Source organism: Cricetulus griseus, chromosome 8 (assembly GCF_003668045.3).
Source record: "Cricetulus griseus strain 17A/GY chromosome 8, alternate assembly CriGri-PICRH-1.0, whole genome shotgun sequence".
NCBI lineage: Eukaryota > Metazoa > Chordata > Mammalia > Rodentia > Cricetidae > Cricetulus > Cricetulus griseus.
In genome coordinates this window covers 85,140,510-85,161,381 of record NC_048601.1, presented here as the reverse complement: position 1 = coordinate 85,161,381, position 20,872 = coordinate 85,140,510, and the positions used below count along the sequence as shown (strand labels likewise).

General features: G+C 39.2%; 1 protein-coding gene across 8 annotated transcripts in view; it reads right to left on the bottom strand.

The window, feature by feature from the left end:
• Window positions 1-20,872, bottom strand: part of Pde1c (phosphodiesterase 1C) — a 258,046-nt gene that overhangs the window by 48,321 nt on the left and 188,853 nt on the right. For all 8 annotated transcript variants that reach the window (XR_004771036.1, XR_004771037.1, XM_035448641.1 and 5 more), the window contains 2 exons: window positions 16,077-16,280; window positions 11,148-11,225 (listed from right to left, as the gene is read on the bottom strand). Coding sequence is in view for 6 of the 8 variants with exons in the window: in XM_035448641.1 (XP_035304532.1) it covers window positions 11,148-11,225; window positions 16,077-16,280 (282 nt within the window). In the remaining 2 variants the exon portion in view is untranslated. The remainder of the gene's footprint in view (window positions 1-11,147; window positions 11,226-16,076; window positions 16,281-20,872) is intronic.

Sequence of the window (20,872 nt, the reverse complement as noted above, 5' to 3'; positions counted from 1 at the left end):
TAAGACACAATCTCTGTACAAGACAGCTTGTTCAGTCTTTGGATTTGAGAAGCCAAGAAGGTATCAGAACCATGAAGGCTACGGGGGTCCTTCAAAACAAGTCTGGGAGGCACAGACTCCTGACCTGACTCAGCCTGACTGCTCCTCCATGCTTTCCTCGAATTTACTACTTCAAGAAACCAGGGGTGATTCAGGACGACTAGAGGAAAAAGAGGACGAATCTGATGCTTTCCCGATGGTTCCAAAGCACAGAATAAAAATATAATTTATTGTCGTGATCCAATGCTTAGAAACACGTATGTCCTCACTGGCAAATCAGGGACTCTTTCCTATGAGAGCTCTAAGATAAATACCAGGCTTGAGCATTTGATGCTGGTCTTGAGAATGTGGGTATCTAACCATGACATGGCATTAAAAATATAGACAGTGGTCTATACTGTGGGTCAGTATTTATTTCAAAAGAAGCTGTTGTTTTAAAGGATTTAATCAAATCAGTAGAGTTTCTCTGTGAAGATGCACTATTACTTTTGTTTCTCTAATTATTTACATGGAACCTGACAAAATGAATTTTTTTTCTAGGCAAGAAACAAATAAATATGTAATTTTTATTACTATTGTATTGTTACATGTTCTGGACACAAATATTAATTTTTTTTAATAAAGGAAGAACATCTTTTCCATCAAAATTTTATCTTCCCACTACTGCCCACTGTCATTAAAGACCCAGAAGCTCAGATCCAAATCCACAGCTTAGGAACCTTCTTTGTTCACCAGTCACCTTTGCCTGGTAAGTTGCTTCCTCTATTACCCATCCTTCAACACACTTGTTGTCATCTCCACATCCACAAGTCTAGCTCTAGATTCAAGTCCTTCGAATCTGCTTTGTTTGCAAGCCACATTTGACTGTTAAGACAGTGCTTTCCTTTCCAGTCCTTGCCTCTGCCTGATGCCATTTCTATACACATAGACCAAGCTCTAGCCCTGTGTTTTTGGAGCCATCTTTGCCTGGTCCAATTAAACAGCTTGTCCACCACCCTTACCTGGCTTAGCTACAATTACTAGCTTCTGCACTCACCCAATCTAAGGCAGGATAAATTCTTAGCCAGATAGACAACCAAAGGAAGAAGCCCATATACCAAGTCAAATCTTAAAAACAGTATCCTTCTCATCAAAACCAGTAGACCCATAGAAGTATTCTTTAATGAGAACTATGTAAAAGAAGACCAGGGCACAGATTTTAGAAAGACAATCATAAATATCATCAAAGAATTAAAGAACTGAAAGGAGACATTAACAAATACTTTATTGAACTCCAAGAAGAAAACAATAAATACCAGAGTGATGTCCAAGATAATATAAATTTGTACTCTCACCTGAATAAAATGATGAAGATAGTTAAAGATTTGAAAACAAAATTCAGTAAAGAGATAGAAACATTGAAGGGCATACAAGCAAAATCTATAGTCCTAAATGCCTACATTAAAAAATCAGAGAAAGCACAAATAAATGAGTCAATGGTATAACACAAGAATTTGGAAAAACAAGAACAACAAAAGTCCAAATGAAGTAGATGGCAAGAAATAATAAAAATCAAAGAAGAAATTAATAAAATAGAAATGAACACAATGCAAACAATCATAAGAAATGATTCTTTGAGAAGATAAGAACAGCAATCTGTTGGCCCAATCAATCAGAAGAAAGATAGTACCCAAATTATCAGAATCAAAACTGAACAGGGAAACATTACAACAGACACCAAAGCAAGAATATTGTAAGAGAATACTTTAAAAACTTGTGCTCCAATAAGTTAGAAATTTTAAAAGAAATAGATGAATCTCTTGATTTCTCCATGCTACCAAGTTAAACCAAGATGATAACAACAACCTAAGCAGTTCCATAGCAAAGGATGAGATTGGAAAGTAATAAAAGTCTTCCAGCTAAAAAGCCTCATGTGCAGAAAAATTCACACAGCACAGTTCTACTGGACTTTCAAAGACCTACAATTGATACTTCTTAAATTATTCAAAAAACTATAAACAGAAGGAATAACCCAAAATTCATCCTATGAAGCCAGTATTACTCTAATACCTAAACAAGTAAAGACACAATTAGGAACAGACAAAGACTACACACAAATATGCCTGATGAGCAGAGATACAAAAATCCTCGATAAAATACTAACAAACTGAATGAAGATACATGTCAAGAAGATCACCCACTGTAATCAGGCTGGCTTTATCCCAGAAATGCAGGGATGGTTCAACACATATGAGTCAATAAATATAACAATCATATAAATGTATTTAAAGACAAAAACCAAAAGCTTATCTCAATAGCTGCAGAAAAAGCCTTTGAGAAAAATCATGTTTTCATGATAAGAGATCTAGAGATCTAGAGCAAATAGGCCTGAAGGAAATATAACTCAATTTAACAAAGGCTATATATTTCAAACAGACAGCCAAAAATCATCATAAATGGAGAAAAAGTTAAAGCAATCCCATTAAAATCAGGAATAGGATAGGGCTGTTCACTATCCCTACCTTTTTTTCAATATAGTGCTGGAAAGACTGGCCTTCTATGTAAATAGAAGGAAATTAAAGGATATAGAAGGAAAAGAAATTAAATTATACTTATTTGTAAATTACAGGACATTATATATAAGAGATTCATGGAATTCCACCATGAAACTTCTAGAATCAATCAAAGTTCAGATAGCATCAAAGACAGTAAAATATCTTGAGATAAACTTGAAGACATATTATAGAGCTATAGTAAAAGAAACAATATGGTACTGGCGCAAAAATAGACATGTAGGCCAATGGAACAAAATAGAAAACCCTAACATAAGTGCATAAAACTGCAGTCACCTGATACTTATAAAAAGCATCATCAACAAATGAAGCTAGGATAATTGGATGCCCACATGCCAAAAAATGAATTTGGTCCCATACTTATCACCCAGCACAAACATTATTTCCAAGTGGGTCAAAGACCTCATTTTGAAATCTGAAATGCTAAAACCAATAAAACAAAACATAGGCAAGATAATCGGTATAGGAAAGGATTTTCTGAGTAGGACTTCATTTGTTCAGAGATTAAGGCCAACAATTAACAAATGGGTAATCATAAAACCAAAAAGCTTCTATATGGCTAAGTAACAATCGATAAAATAAAGAAGAAACCCACAGAATGGAAGAGAATTTTTATCAGCTACATATCTGATAAAGGATTGAAATCCAGAATATACTAGGAACTCAGAAAAGAAAGAGGGCAGGAAACAAATGCCCCAATTACAAAATGGGTTAGGGATTGTCTTAGTTAGGGTTTCTACTGCTGTGAAGAGACACCATGACCACAGCAGCTCTTATAAAGGAAAACATTTAATTGGGTTGGTAGATGTTTAGTTTATTAATATTACGGTGTGACATGGCAAACCTGGTGCTGGAGAAGGAAATGAGAATTCTACATCTTGATCCAAAGACAACAGGAAGTGAACTGAACTAGGCATATCTTGAGCATAGGAGACCTCAATACCTGTCCCCACAGTGACACACTTCCTCCAACAAGGCCACACCCACTTCAACAAGGCCACACCTCCTAAGAGTATCACTCCCTATAAGATTATGGGGGGCAATTACATTAAAACTACTACAGGGATCTAAACAGAAAGTTCTATTGAGAAAACAGAAAAATGTCTATGAACTACCCCCCAAAATGTTCATCATCCTTAGCAATTAGAGAAATGCAACTAAAACAGCTCTGAGATTTCATCTCACCCCAGTCAATGGTTAAGATGAACAAAACAACCAATACCAAATGCTAGTGAGGCTGTAGGAGAAACAGAGTATTTATTCACTGTTTGTCAGAATGCAAATTGGTGTAGTCACTCTGGAAATCAGTATGGAGAATGGTCAAAAAACTAAAAATAAACTAAAAATAAACCTATGATATGATCCAGCTACACCAGTCTTTGGCAGATGCCCAAAAGAGTCAGCATCCTGCTCCACAGATACTTGCTCAGCATTGTTCACTGACATCTTATTTACAATAAACGGGAAATGGAAACAACCTAAATGTCCTTCAATAAATGAAAGGATAATAAAAAGGCAGTATCTATGCATTTGTGGGATGCTGTTCGGCTGTAAGGAAAAATGAAATCATGAAGTTTGAAGTTAAATGGATGGACCCAGAAATGTTTATATTGGATGAGGAAACCCAGCTGCAGAAAGACAAACATTGCATATTCTCTTTCATCTATGGTACCTAGTTCTACATCTTCAGATGAAAGCATTTAATATGGAGTTACCACAGAAGCCAGAAAAGTAAAAGGAACCCTGGGGATGCTTGAGAGGGGAATAGCAGGATGCAGATAATATTAAAGGGAAAATAGAAAAATGAGAAAGGGGCACTAACTAGGAGGGAGGTCAATACAGAATGAGGAGGAGGAGCAAAGAGCACCAAGGTTGTTTGATAGAGCCTCAAGGAATCATTTTATAACACACACACACACACAGAGAGAGAGAGAGAGAGAGAGAGAGAGAGAGAGAGAGAGAGACAGACAGACAGACAGACAGACAGACAGAAAGAGACAGACAGAGAGAGAGATGCCACTTGGGCTGACAATGCTCCCTGAAAGTACCACAGACAATCCAAAATCCCAATACCAGCCTCAAGTACCTTCTCTTGTGTGGCTGGACAGGATAGTCCAGATGACTCCTCAAACCATAGATTACAGCTGTAGTTCTTGGATGCCTCTCAGAGGTTGAATATAAGGCCCTATTACTGAAGACAGCACACACTTTGGACACAGCTTGGATTATTAAAGTGGAATGTAACCTGAAAGCCTATCTAGCAATCTAGCTTCCACAGTACCAGAAAGTACCATGAAGCTGCCAAGGAATGGAAACAATTAAACAGTCCTACCCAGCTTGTGACACTTACAAACCACAACAATGACCATCATGGCAAGATATTCATGCAGGCACTCACATATCGATGATAACCAATAGCTATTTAAGTGGATTTGAGGGCTACTTAACATGAGGGAAATCATGCCTCTTCATAGTACCTAGCCAACTACCTGGGGCTAGTTGTATCATGGATCTCAGAAGATAATGTACTATTTGCCACTTGCTATTCCAGCATAATTCCTTGACTACATCAAAAATCCTATTTTTATACCCACAGGCAAGTGTAGCTGTTAACACTCATCAAAGAAACGTCTCTTTACAGAAAATAGAAACTATCCACAGAAAATCGCAACTGTAACAATGCCAAGAGTAACAGTTTGTGGGTTGCCTAGCCACAGCAAATATATTTGAAGCACAGTTCCTTCTTAGGGAACACCACGGAAAAGGAAAGAAAGGATTGTAAGTGTCATAATCCCAGGAAGCCTGCAGTGTGACTGCCTCTACTAGAAATGGATACATAAACAAGACCTGAATAATGATGATATCCATAGATGTGCCAAGACAGAAAGGGAGACGCTAATGCAGCCATACTCCTAGACTAAAGTTCAGGCAACTAGTGATTACTGAGAGACAGAGCACTAATATCTCCATGGATGAGTTCTTAGATTGGTCCTAATACAAAATTGTCAGTCCTAAAACCATGTACATACAAATAACAAAAAGGGACCTAACAGGTTGTATTTACATATCTGTACATATGTATATACACTCAAAGAAAAAGAGGCTATTAATTTGAGAATGGAATGGGACATGGGAGGAGTTGAAGGAAAGTGACATGGGAGGGCCTGGAAGGGAAGTGGAAAGGGTTGACAGAATTATATTTTAATTACAAATGTAAAAAATAAGTACATTATTATTATTTTCTCTGCCAAGCCAGGCTCCTTGACAAATATAACGTGATATCAAGAGTGTAAAGAAATGCCATGAAGAAAAAATGAAACAATGAAAATTTATATATCAATAATAGCAATGTAAAGTTGTTTGAAAAGTTTTAATTTTGTCTTTAACAAAGAACATGCAATAGACTTCTGTTTGACATTTTAACTACACAGCAATTTGCTAAGAGACTGGGTTCTAAGTGGCTGGACCAAAAGCATGAATGGGTGCTAGATATTTTCCTTCCTATAACACAATTTAATTATTTTTTTCGAGACAGAGTTTCTCTGTGTAGCCCTGGATGTTCTCAAACTAGCTTTGTAGACCAGGTTGGCTTCAAACTCATAGAGGTCCACATGCCTCTGCCTCTCAAGTGCTGGGATTAAAGGCATGCCCCACCACTGCCTGGCCCACAATTTAATTTTCCATCATACAACACACACACACACACACTATATATATATATATATATATATATATATATATATATATATATATATATATGTTATAAACTTCCAAAGCACAAAGTCCACAGGGAAAAGTAAATAGCTGCCCCACACCACCTTCTGCTGTATAATGTACCATTGATTCAGCCTAAACTATATTCACAATGCATTGATCTATGGTGGATGTTAGTTCTTTAAGAGCCAATGGGCAGGTTGTGGTGGCGCACGCTGGTAGAATTTGCTGAAGGAAGCAGAGGCAGGAGGATCACAAGTTCGAGGCCAGCCTGGGCTACACATTTTGGGAAGAAGAGGAAGGATGCAGAAGTCATGAGGGAACAGAAAGGTTGAGTCAGGGGAAGAATAGAAGAAAGGATATGTGATAGGCAGGGTTTTAGTTGGGGGGGTGGTAGGGGAGGACGGGAGGGAGAAGGGAACTGGGATTATCATGTAAAACAATCTTGTTTCTAATTCAAATACAAAATGAATTTAAAAAAAAAGAGACAATGGGTCTGATTCACCATGACTCATCAGTGCCAGGGCCATGAGTAAGCACAGGTCCTGTGTTTCCCTGATCCTAAGACTAAGTCCATCACTAAAATAAGCAGAGGTTTTGCAAGTGTTCACCTGTCCACTTCTCACCCACATCCATATGTACCCATAGAATTCCCAAAAGCTATCCTCAAACCACAAAAGCAGATTTCTGCATAACTGAGCTCACATAATCCCTAACTGTTTGGTCAATGTACAGAATAGAATCCAAAAATTAATTAGAAAACAACAGTGATGTTTACAAATCAATACATTTAGGCAACACAGCCGAGTAGAGTGTCAGTGGTGAAGCACTGTCCTGACGAGTGGCGAGCACCTGAAATAAAGAACATTGCCACTCTCCCCTCCATTCTCTGGTGGGGACGTTGGAGTGTGTTCAGATAGTAGCTAAAGTACTTGAGAAAACAAGATTGTATAATGCTTCCAAGAACAAACATTTCCTGCTTCTTCATGCTGAAGCACAGCTTTCACTTACTGCCAGTTTGTTTAATTAGGTCAAAGGAGCTTCCATAGACAAATGGCTAAGGGACTAGGATATTAATCAAACGTGTGTTGTCATGATGAGTTATCTTAATTGCGACCCAGAGCACTCCAGATGTTTGGCCCTCTGTACTCATGGAAAACAACCCACAAGGATGCTGGATTCTCATGCTAAGGGCAATTCATTTATTAAAGAAATGTCTACTTTTTCTTACAATACATAGATAGCTATAGCAAGATACTTTTCCAGGAAAAGAAACAGTGTTAATCCTCTGAGGAGGATGCATGCTTCCCTCCTGTATGTTTGTATGTATGTATGTATGTATGTATGTATGTATGTATGTATGTATGCATACACACACACACACACACACACAGACACACACACACACACACACACACACACAGAGAGAGAGAGAGAGAGAGAGAGAGAGAGAGAGAGAGAGAGAGAGAGAGAGATACATGGACTTAGCTATTCGTGGAAAATAACTCCAGAATGTTTATCTTTGTGTAATATGCAATAGCGCAGAGTACTGAAAAGTAAGCTGAGCACTCAAGTTAGTAAGGGCTAAATTTAAAGTAATTAGGATTCCAGGTCCCAGTTAACAGCGATGCTAACTTGGGTATGGGAGAAGAGGTCAGGCCACAGCAAGAGTTTCCAGACTTTTGTCATTTTGACCTACTATATATATCATATGATCTGAAGATGCATTTACAGAGTACAAAGTTTGTGACAATATGGTGAAGAAAAGTTCTCAAGAGACTCAAATCATTTGAGAACACCCGCCTTAAAGAAAGCAAAGTTTCATCAAGATTGAAAACCAGGAAAACAATAAAATGTGACTAGAAGATAGCAATGCATCTGTCCAAAAAAGAGACCAAAAGGATGCTGTAGAGCAGCCTTGTTGCCAGGACACCAGACACACAAACAGTCCACCCTTACTCTTCCTAGCAGGTGCATCCCAAAGGTAGAGACAGACACCAGGATATTGCATCTTACAGCCTCCAGTGATTCTCAGAAGTAAGGATGGAAGGAAGGTCACTGGGAAGTTCAAGCAATTCCCCCTGGTTATCAAATATAATAGGACCCCTAAAAAGAAATATTTCTAATCTTATTCCCTTATTTTTGTCAACCTAACTACTGATCTATATATCTTCTTTCAATTGATTCTCTAAATAAAGGCCTTTAGTGACCAAAAGGAAAGCATAAATGAAAATCATCAAATTCTTTTCCACTTCTTCCTTCCAAGAAGTGGCTTTAGTCTAGGTAAGGATTTTGAATGAAAATAGCATCAATCTTCCAAGCTTAATGCTCTCAGTCTTGCTGATTCCAAAGCAGTGACAAAGGAAGTGAAACACACTCAGCCTGTTTTCCTACAAGCTTACAAGCACATGGAGTACTGAGTCTCTCTTGAAACAGTTGCAGGTCTGTGCCATAGGTGGATGTCAGGGACAGAGAGCAGGGCTTGTCACTATTTACTGCAGCCAGTTCACTTTAGCATCAGATCGAGAATCCTGTTCATAAAACAATCACTTTTTCTGCTTATTTGTTCCCAAGAATCTAGAACTTAATCACTGCACCAATTAATTTAATTCTTTTAAATACTTGGGAATAATTCAGCTTAAAGGGCACAGTTAAAATAAGAAGACTTTATGAAGATGATCAAATTTAACCCATTGCACTTATAATGGAATCATGTCAGTTATTTAAAAACAACTAAATGAAGATTGGGTGTCAGTTCCTTGGTAAAACCCTTTGCTAGCATGCACAGGCCCTGGGTTTGATCCTCAACAATGATGGTGATGATGATGATGGTGATGATGATGATGATGATGATGATGGTGTTACCTATGATGTTCAAATTTTCATATTAAAAGTTAGGGGCTTGATTTGACTCTAGGTGTTTATACTGTAGGAACTCATATGGGGAAGTGTGGCCAGTTGTTAAATGCAGGATGGGGCAGGTATCTGAGTGCTGGCTTTAAGGAAACACTGTTCCTCCACAGAGCAATTTCGGGGGTGAGTTGCCTTGACTTGATCTGATGACACTTGACAAAGAATCTCTGGTATTTGAACAATCTTTCTCATAGAGGGTAGAGAGCTAAGCAGTCACCATTTTGTATTGCATTTTATTTCTGCATAATTCACTGCTTAGTCATAATTATTCAAGGAGGGATCACTCATTAGGCAAGTGGTGTCTGGTTTCATACACAAGTTGGTGAGAAATTACAGGTGTGAGTTCCTTAGGTATAATATGATAAGACACCTGAAGGGACATTTCTCATTGCTTTTAAAAGCAGCAGTTTAAAAACAAATTTTACATATGAAAGTAATGACAGATGCCATTATGACTACAGAAAGAGGGGTTGATGCCTTCCCTCAATCTTTATTTTTATTATTTTGTATGTATGGTTGCTTTGCCTGCATATGTATGTCCCACATCCATGCACTACCTGAAGATGCCAGAAGAGGCTGTCTTATCCCTGGACCTGGAATTGCATATGGTTGTGAGCTAATATGTGGGTGATGGAAATCAAACCCTGGCCCTCTGCAAGAGCAACAAGAAATCCTAACTGCTTAGCTTTAAACTTTTTTGTAGCCAAGGGGGATCTTGAACCCAAGGATGACCTTGAATTTCTTTTTATTTCTTTTTCAAAATATATTTTTACTTATTGTTTGAGAATTTCATATAAGTATACAATGTGTTTTGATCAAATCCATTCCTAGCTCCTTTTAATAGTTACATTGTTGCCCTTAAATTTCACTTTATTACTCAATTTGATTACCCAGCATTTGTTCTTCAAAGATATTCTATATAAACTAACTATTCAACAACTGCTTATTACTAAATAGGATGTCAACGGGGGATAAAAATGCAAAGAAAATATGGCATTCTTCACAAAACCACTTCCTAGAAGCTCACTTTATCTGATTATCATACCCATGCATGAAGGAGACTGGGTTACAAGTGAAAAAAATGAAATTTATATAATGGGTGAGGGTAGATGGCACCATCTAGGAGTTCCAAGTGGGGAGGGTAATGTAATTGCCACTGCAAGCTTTTAGATGAGTAGAAAGTTGCTGATGAAATATATCACATAACAGGCCCATTCATGACACTGCAGGCTCATTGATTAAATGCCTTGTAGTGTAGGCTCATTTCTGACACTGAAGGCCCATTCGGAACACTGTAGGCCCATTCATTCGTGAAGCTGTTTTACATTATGAGTTCAATCATGGTATACATTGCACTGCACACCCATTCATGACACTGTAGGTTCAATTCATATGATCCTGCATTGTCACTGTCTTCAGTATTTGTTCATTCTAGGGAAAACTGGAGTCTAAGAGTGTATTTTGATTCCCAACCCAACACTGAACAGATTCTCATGTTTATTTTTGACCAAAAGCAATAGCTTATTCAAGATAAAAAATGTGAAAACTGAAAACACTAAACATATCCTATTTATGTTGTGCAATCAATGGTTCTAAGCTCATAAATTAGCTATGTGTGTTAGTCTACTGAATTGCAGTCAGCAAGTCTAGAATCAAGTTTCCTCTGAAGTTTGCAATAAAGAATACCAGGCAGGAAAGGGGGACATATAAAAAGCATCTGTGATGAGAAAGTAGGCTAGAGAGGAAAAGACACAGCGGGGGTTTGTAACTTACTGCATAGGGTGGCTAGTGCTCATTAAATGCAACGAGGTCTCATTCAGGGAGGAATGTGAGGGCAAATTAACAGCCCGCTTCCCTCCTGCCACAACGCTAACATGTTTGCAGTAGTCGCACACTCTATTAAAATCATGATGAGAATGACACTCTTACCATCTGTTTTCTTTGAATCATTTCCGGTGCTGGAGTGATCCTTCTTATCTGCCTTATTTTTACCCTCTTTCAAGTCACCTGAAAACAATAAGCACGACAAAATGAATGTGTGCAACAGAGGAGGTAAAAACATTTCAGACCTGTCGGGATGAGATACAGTGGAGCACAAAGGCACGGGAGAGCTCACACTCTGGTATCCGTGTCTTTTGTAGCCACATGATAGGTTCTGAAAATTGGGTTACAGTCACAAATTAAAACTAAAATATCCGCTCAAACAGGGTTGTACTTAAGTCAAAGCTAATTTTCTGAGAGAGACAATTCAGTTCTGTTGTTAGGTTGTGAATCAAGGGAAGCCCCGGAGAACATGTAAGTTATACTAATTAATAGCTAGTTAACTATGCTGACTAATAGTGACGTTTTAGTTTCTTATCTGCAGAATGGGGTTCATAGTGTCTACTGTACATACAGGACTATGGACAGATGCACACGAGCCAGTTTTGTGCTAAATATCACACGTGGTCTACTGCTCAAAGTAGTGGTCCCTATTCCAAGACACAGCTATATTATTCTCTGTAATTAGAGTGTTATTCTAATTAACGAACTTGTCAAAATATCATTTTCTAAAGTTGAAAATACTATTCTCACAGATGTGAGCAAATACATGCAAAGAAAGTATGTAACCCATTGATGAGGGAAAGAGAGGACAAAATGATCCTAAGGACATCAAAGAAGGTGAATATTTATGAGCATCTTAGAAGTGTGTTAAAACATGGCTATGATATAATAGATGGCATTCATGAGGGAAGAAAAATGCTTATGACCTTCTGGACAAGTCAGAATCTCATATCTAGCAAATAACTGTACCATTATATGAATCAAGTACCAAAAAGCAATTTTTTTTTTTTTTTTGGTTTTTCGAGACAGAGTTTCTCTGTGTAGCTTTGGAGCCTATCACTCTGGAGACCAGGCTGGCCTTGAACTCACAGAGATCCGCCTGCCTCTGCCTCAAGAGTGCTGGGATTAAAGGCATACGCCACCAACGTCCGGCCCCAAAAAGCAAATTTAAACACACTTGTGTTCACTAAAACTGTGGGTCAGCAAGTTATGGACTAATCTGGTCAGCCACCTGTTAGAGCCAATTACATGTTACTGGCCCTTGGCACATGACTTGCCCATACTGCACACTGTCTGTGGTAGTTTCACTTTGTAACAACATAGTTGAATGTGTGTGGCAGATGCAAACAGCTTATGAATATTACCTATGCGGCCTTGTACAGAACAAGAACAGTCATGCTTGGTGATCTGCTTCATAACTGGAGTAACAGTGAAAAGGAGGGGGGTGCCAGCCTCATTTCAAAGTTTTTTGATACTTTTCTTACTAGTTTTACTAATGGCACCCTTCTTTCTCACCTTCATGGAGCCAGGAATACCTTAATACTCAAATACTCCGTAGTCACAGAATTGAGAATATCCTAGCGTTAAGTTTTTCAGCGAGCAGGGGTGGCAGGATATGTAGGAGTGAAGAACGTTATCCGTTTTCAGTGTGTGCTGAAGGTTGCCAAGTGCTTTGCACATAATCATTGCAGCGAAGTCTTATAACCACCCCAGTGTGAAGGAACCACAGCTAAAAGCGCATCACAGTCCCCTTCAGCGAGTCAGTGCGCTACCAACTCACCTGGTGCCGCAGTATGTTTTCCACATGGAGCCATTCCTCAGCAGCAGCACTGTAGCCAGAAGAGCAAATGCTGGCCAGACAGACTGCCACCAGCACATGTTCAGACATCACTCTGGCCTCACCTTCTACCCTAGCCTTACATCGGCATCTTCCTTTGGCCACAAACTACTCCTCGCAGCTACTATAGATCTGTTTCAGCTACCTGTCTGAAAATGTTTTGAACAAGTGACCAAGGATGTGATTGTGTTCAAGCTGATTTGCAGGGAATTGACCCCAGGCACATATTATTAAGTCTGAGTGAAGAAATAACAGGCCACATGGATGGGGCTGATTCCAGAGGCCCAGCTCTCCACTATTGCAGCCTTCCTATGAGACCGACTATTTAGATTTCAGGCTCTCTGGTGCTGTTTTCATTTTAAAGGCCTTTTGCTTATAGACCCAGGAGGAAATGGTAATAGTAGGATAATTTGAGGCTATTTTGGACTGTTATATATAATATATATATATATATATATATATATGTATGTATGTATATACATTTTTTTTGACAAGTCTGGTTACACTAGAAATCAACTAACTCATAGGGCTTGCTTTAACTCTTAGTTCTGAAATGGGATGAACAGATTGACTGGAAGGATTAAGAAAGGATGATGAGGGTCTGTTCAGGGTTGGCTTAGGTTGGAGGACATGATTCATATCCTCTGAATTCCTTTGGAATTGCTGTGAAACCATCCAGCTTTCCCTATTTAAGATGTTAGTCATGGACTGAACACCTCATGTTCCGTGGTCAAAGTAATGACTGGCAGTTTTCTACAGTCCATCATCTTCCTCCCATGAACTTTCACAATTCTTATTACTCTGTTGGGGTGGCCAAGTCACTCTGAGACAGAGCTTTAGCTATCTCTGCAGCAGAAGTGTGTGTAGGCTGAGGGCAAACAGCACATAGCCTGTGCTCTTAGCTGAGCTGAGGAGGCTCACAGAGAAGTTAGCTTGGTGGAAACCAAGGCTTAGAGGACCCTTTACTCAGCATAGGAGATCTCTAGCAAATATCCTTCTACTCTAACCTAGAAAACAACCTTTGTGGTCCACACAGAAGTGTGCTGAGAAAGTGACATATGCCTTTTTGCTAGAATAGGCATGGAACAGGACCCTTTAGGTGACTTCCCCTGGGCTTTACATGGAACAGTAGCAGATGTCAGCGGATGCTCAATCAACAGGATGAAGGCTCCTTCTGGGCAGCTCTAAATCATCTTAATTAGGTTGCTGCAACCAAGTCCCCAACTACCCCCAGCCATTCTTATTATTGTTCTAAATTGGTTTTTTTCCCTACTCTTTACTCCAAATGTAATTTTGAAGGAAAATGGTAGATTGTCACCCACTTACAACATGGTTGTGACACCAACCTGGCCTGATTCAAGAGTTAGGCTACTGATTTGTGTCTTTAAAGTTCTACCCTCAAATAATAAACATTAATTAATTAATGTCTCCCCTGTTCTCCAAGACTTTGTAGAACTGAAAATTTGTTGACTGTGTGTGTGTGTGTGTGTGTGTGTGTGTGTGTGTGTGTGTGTGTGTGTGTGTGTCTGTGTTTTATGTGTGGGTGTTTCTGTGTGTATGTTAGGTGTTGCTATTCATTGGTTCCTCTCAACAACTACACCAAGGGCTGGAAAACTAGGCCTCATGACCCCACTGCCTGGTTTTGTATGATCCACACACTAAGAATGACTTTTATACCTACACAGAGTTGATTAAAATGAGCATGTGACATGCATATTAGATTGCATTCAAATTCTAATGTCCAAGGGTAAAGTCCTACTTGACTACAACCTCACTTATATGTTCAGAACTGTTCTTAGCTGAGGCCTATGTTGAATAGCTGTGACAGAAAGTACATGGCTTGAAAGTCAAAGGGATTTAGCTTCTGGCCCATTACAGAAAGTGTGTACCACCCTGTCTTCTGCACAGCAGGCAGGGCTTGGCCTTCCTCTGATCCCCACCTCTTCATAGCAGTACTGGGCTTGGCAGACAGTAAGCAAGAGCTGGCTATAGAACACAGAATGGGGATACCCCAAAGCCAAGCATTTCTATTTAATGACCGATTAAGTCTTCTAATTTCTGAGTTTCATTTTTCCCATCTGTAACATGGAACTATGTCTACAATGTTAGAATTTATGTATATACCTGTGTGAACATGTATGTACACCTATGGAGGTTAGAACTCAGACTTGGGTGTTCCTCAAGCACCATCAACCTTATATTTTGAGGCAGAGTCTCTTGCTGGCTGGACTACCATGATTATTACTGAACTCTTACATGAGGCTGGGGCTCTGAACAGGTTCTATATGTATTTTACACAGAGATGGAAAGGTTATATATTCTAAGGTCTCCAAGAAGAGAGAAGCAACAGGATTGTAACTTGAATCTGAAATTTGTTTGCAAAGGTATCCTGTTATTTGGAGCCCGGCATTTGCAAGCTGCAGGGACAGAGCTTCCTTCCAGTCCATCTGTAAACAGGGGATCTGGTTCCATGCCTTGACCCATACTTTAACCTCTCTAGCTGAAAAGCCTCTCCCCCACCTGACCCAAAGACTGGAAAACCAGAAACCATCTCCTTCTGAAGACATCTGAGATACTTTCCTTATCTCAATACCTCAACCACCAACAGCAATCTCTTCCTTTGGGCAGGACTCTTGGGGATTTTATCTGCTACTCTACCCTCCCTCATCTCTGCATCATGGACACATTCTGTCACAATTATATGTGAGGGTGTCTATATCTACACAGCATCACAGGCCTCCCCTATCCTTTCCATTCCTAAATCCCCCAGATCTAATACAGAGTTTGACAGAAAATTGTTAATAAATGTTTATAGCATAAAATACAAGAACCCATCAGTTGTCTGAAAATGAGGGCAGACTGGAGCCTGGCCTGGTTAAAGGATGGAATATTTATTTCGGAGGCTGACTTTTCTCTACTCATTTTGGAACTTAGAAATCCAGGCTGTGCTATCCTTAATTATAGGAATCTGCGTGACTTGTGAGAGTCTTCAGGGTATCAGGAAAGGGCCAGAGAGGTGTGAACCATGCCAAAGAGAAAGACAGAACTAAACTGGTAGCCATAGGATGGGTCCTGACTGGATCTCTGGAGAAACATGGAGCCATGCAAGCTGCCAGCAAAGGGAGGGTATTACCAGTTTCTGTTTGTCACATCATTATCACCCCAAAGAGAGCCCTTCCCAGGCAGCCCTTTCTCACCATTCTGCTGTTTCTCTCCGGCCTTGTCACCTTTGGGGCTCTTCCCCTTGTTTGTACGCGCTCCATTGACTTGGCCTTTCGTTTCTCCAGATGTCTTTTTCTCAGCTTTGCCTTGTTCAGTTTGGTCTTGGGCTTCCATTTCCTTTTGCTTTTCCTCAGCAGCCAGGCGAGCCTTCTCTTCAGCTTCCTTCTTGGCTTTCTCTTCTACATCCACAGCAATGAGGAAAGAGAAAGAGAGGTCTACCATCAGGAAAATGGCCTTTTTGGGAAAATAATCATCTACAGTGATGCTCATGGGAGCTAGGACACTAAAATGACCTAAGTGGCCTATTGAGAGCTTTGGATATATTCTTGATTAATTCAAGAGAGATGGACATGCATATTTTAGGATATCAATAAGATGGATCACATCTGTGTTAGAGGGTGGAGCTGCAGAAAATAGTAATGGCAATGTAACAGAGATGACATGTACACTGCTGATAACTTCTGGCTAATGCATCCTCATGCCAGGTACTATGCTCAGCAGTCTCCCAAGGTTGTCTCTGATTATCCCTAAAGCTATTCTCTGATCGAGGCTGAGAGTCACGATCACATTTCCCCCAACCACAATAATAATAATAATAATAATAATAATAATAATAATAACAATAATATGGCATTCTATGAAGTTTGCTTAGAACTCACAGCCTAAACATTAACAACTGACTATGGAACAAAAAGTTGGGGAAAATAACCATCAGTAGAAGACTACAAACTCAAGCCAGAGTTTGTGAATTTAAAACTAGGAAGAGGTGGGTGAAGCCTCATAAAACTAAATGCAAGCCCCAAATCCCAAGGTACTTGACTGTCCTCAGGATGAGGGAAAGCGTTCAGTTTGGCCAGGGGCCTGCTCTGGGTTCTCCTTTTTACTGAGTATCCATATTATTTCTAATGCAGTTGATTGACTCTGTGCTTAATGAAAATACAATATAAGTGTATAATCCAATATTTATGGAAACACTGCTTCATTCATTTATCTGGTACTTATTGAGCAGCAATATTGTCAAGAATAATTTTAGATACTGAGGATATGACAGCCAGCATGACAAAACCATGGAGAATATTATAATTAAGTAAACAAATGGCTTAGATAATTTTGAATGTGGAAAACATATTGCAAAAATTGAATACAAAGAGACAGGACAGGATGGACATAGTCAGCACAAGGCAAGAGGTGACTTGAAACAGAGGGGTGGAGAGGACTTCATTGAGAAGATAGAATTTCACCAAGTCCTGAGTGATGAGAATCTGACTAGAAAATCGTTTGTGGATATTGAACTGGCCCAAAGGAGATTTGGCAAGGAGCCAGTCATAGATAAAATGCTCAATTGACCAAGAGCAGGCACAGATCAGATCATGGAGGCTGGTGGGCAAATAGCAGGTCTGTTCTGTAGAGAGCAACATGTATGAAAGGCCCCTTACATGCGAGATCCCCTGTATGTTCCAGGGATTCACCCTGCATAGCTCACTCTAAATACACCCCTGATATCATCAGCCTCCTCTATAAAAAGCATTATTACATTTTTCTCTAGATGAGTGAAAAAAAAAATCCTCACCTCTCATTACCAGGGACCCCATGTCTTCCCCTTGGGTTAGTGTTGGTCTTTGAGCTGTTTTCATACAGTATGATTGCTTTAATCTAATGGACACCAGAGAGCCTGTGCATCTGATATTTACTTTTGTGCTAACACATCCCAAGTCCCGTTCTGGCCCAGTCTGATGGGTTCACACAGCTCTAGGACACGCATTTTGTGGATGTTCATGATGCCTAAGTTCGCTTTTGCTTTTCAGACTCTCATGTTTCTTTATCCCATGTGTCTTCTTTAATACAGCATGACATTTTTTAGTCATCATTTCATTGATCCAGCAATCTATCCATCTGATAACTCATTGATTTCTCATCCAAATCAATGACCCAGCCTCATCTCAAGCAATTTTAATCAGAGCCTAAAAGAACAGGGACAGGATAGGGTATTTCAAATGTTTCCTGGGTAATTTTGGCACACACCAAGTACTGAGAAGCTCTGATGTAATGTCTAAGTATTAGCCATTCAGTGTGTTATGACATTCTTCTCAACAAGTTGTATTTAAGATCTACAATGAAAGGCTATAAAATATTTCTTTACAAATAACTATCATATCCAAAACTAGCACAATACAACTTCTGACTTTCACAACTAAAAAGTGGAAGAATGTCCATTAAAAAGATGATGGGTTGACCTTCCCAGTAGATTACCAAGCTTGGGGGTTTTCTAGGGCATTCATTCAGGCTTCCTTATATCCTTAGGTGTTTTGAGGATAGGGCAAATGTCACTCTCATCACTGGTTGGCATAGTGCGTATTACATGTCATGGGCTCCTGAAGGTTTTGATGAAGCCATGAGATGCTGCCATTTCATATGATTAACTATCACTGTAACCTAGCACCTTAGATTGATACAACACCAAAGTATACAGACTCTCTGGTCCTATTCTGAAAATAGTATTCAACAAACATTAGTTTCCTTAACTTACAATATGTGTAAGGAAAAAAGATGACTTTTTGCCCTGTCATACTCATAGATCAGTGCCTTGCTCAGTCATCATCAAAAAAGCTTCTTCCTGTAGCAGTGAACAAATACAGAGAGCCACAGCCAGATAATATGCAGAGAGTGAGAGACCTTGGAACACTCAGCTCTAAATAGGATGCCTCTATCAAATTCATCTCCTTGGGCTCAGGGAAGCCAACAGGAGAAGACCCAGAAAGAGTATAAGAGCCAGAGAGGATGGAGGACACCAAGGAAAGAAGGCCTTCTAAATCAACATGATTAATGCACATACAAACTCATAGAGGCTGAGGCAGCATGCTCAGGGCATGCACAGGTCTGCTCCAAGTCCTCTGCATATATATAACGGCTTCTGGTTTAGTGTTTTTATGGGATTCCTGAACATGACAACAAGTGAGTTACTGGTATTTGCACCTTCTCTTTGTTTGTCTTGTCTAGCCCCAATGTGATAGCTTTTGTTTTATCATATTACATTTTGCTATATTTTTAAAAAAACTGACTGTTTTCATTATATAAAAGGCAACAGAAGCAAGAGAGACAGAGTCATTCATAGTTAGAACGCACTATCAGAGAAGATTAGCTATGGCCACCTTCACAGAGTCATTATTGAGAATATGGCAAACTTCCAACACTCAAAATATCTCCAAGTTGAAAATCATTTAAATAAAATCTGAAGCTATTAAATTGTACTTTACTATGGAAGACCATACAATGTTATCTTAGAAAGAAAAACTCATTTGACAACTGAGTCAGACCAATTTTTCATGGGAGATGTAGAAAAACAACCAAGAAGAAGGGGAGAGAACATTTCCAAGGCCAATCTGCTTTTGCTTAAGTGTAACTGACATGGAAAAGTTATTTCCAATGAGCAAACAATAGCTCTTATTACAACATGATCAAATCAGATAGGAGCCTGGCCCACAGTATGAATCCCTTCTTTGCAACAACCTTCTAGTAAATTCTAGAAATGGCCTCACAATGCTCTTTGGCTTGTCTATTCACCTCCTGCCTCTGTCTTGTGTGAGTGTCATCAGCCACAGAGTATACAAAGAAATACTACTCAAGACAAAGAGACAACAACCAACACATACAAGACTAAACTCACACACATGTACTCAAGGTTGATTTCTCTCCCACTGCAATCAGATTCCTTTATATTCTTAGGGTAACTTTATTGGTATAGATACCATCACTCAACAATGAGAACAAGTCAGTGAGAGCATGCCAATCTGCATGGATCTACATGTTTCAGTAGATCATGGATACAAACAAGTTATTTATCAAGTCTTAGATCTAGACTTCTTGGCATCCCAAGGCTTCCTGACCTGTAGGCTGTAAACTTTATGGTCTCTTTTCTTTTGCTCCTTTTTCAACCTATCTTAAGTTGATGTGACTCATCAAGAAAAAGCAATGGAAATCAGCTGAAGGGTTACGATGTGACAGAGTCCTTGGGATTTGAAAATCACACTTCTCACACAAGACATGGGGCCGCTCACACTGGATGCCTATGCAGTCTCAAAAATGCACTGGAGTCTTTATTCAATTTCCTCTGTAAGTAATGACCGTGGAGATTCCATAATGGAAATGTCACTGGGCTACTTATCCTTGGAACTACTCTGAACTGCTGGCTTAAATAGGAAAGAAAGAGAGATGGGGGGGAGTAGATGAGAATATGAACATGAGACAACAGATAGGAATCTAACTGACACACACATACATACATACATACATACATACATACATACATACATACATACACCCACTTATGCTCCATAGAGAAAAACAAGGGCATTGAGGGCACCCAAGAGCTCAGAAGGTGTTCTTTTCTTATAGCAGCATCCTATGTACACTAGCTGATAGAAAATGCCAATCAATTTCAAAAATCAAAAGTTGAGGAAAATATGTCAATGATTCATAATGAAATTGCAAAGCTTATTGTTAAAATAGAAATAAATGCTAAAGATAAAAACTGAGGCACTTATTTAGAAATAATGTGCTAGGCTGGAGAGTTGGCTCAGTGGTTAAAAGTACCTGTTGCTCTCGTAGAGGACCACATGCTGGTCTACAACCATCCCTAACTCCAGTCCAGGGAACCTGATTCTCTCTTCTGACCTTTGAGGGCACCAGAAACACACGTGGTACAAATACATATACACAGGCAAAACACTCATGTACAAAAATAAGTCAAAAAATTTAAAAAAATAATGTGTAA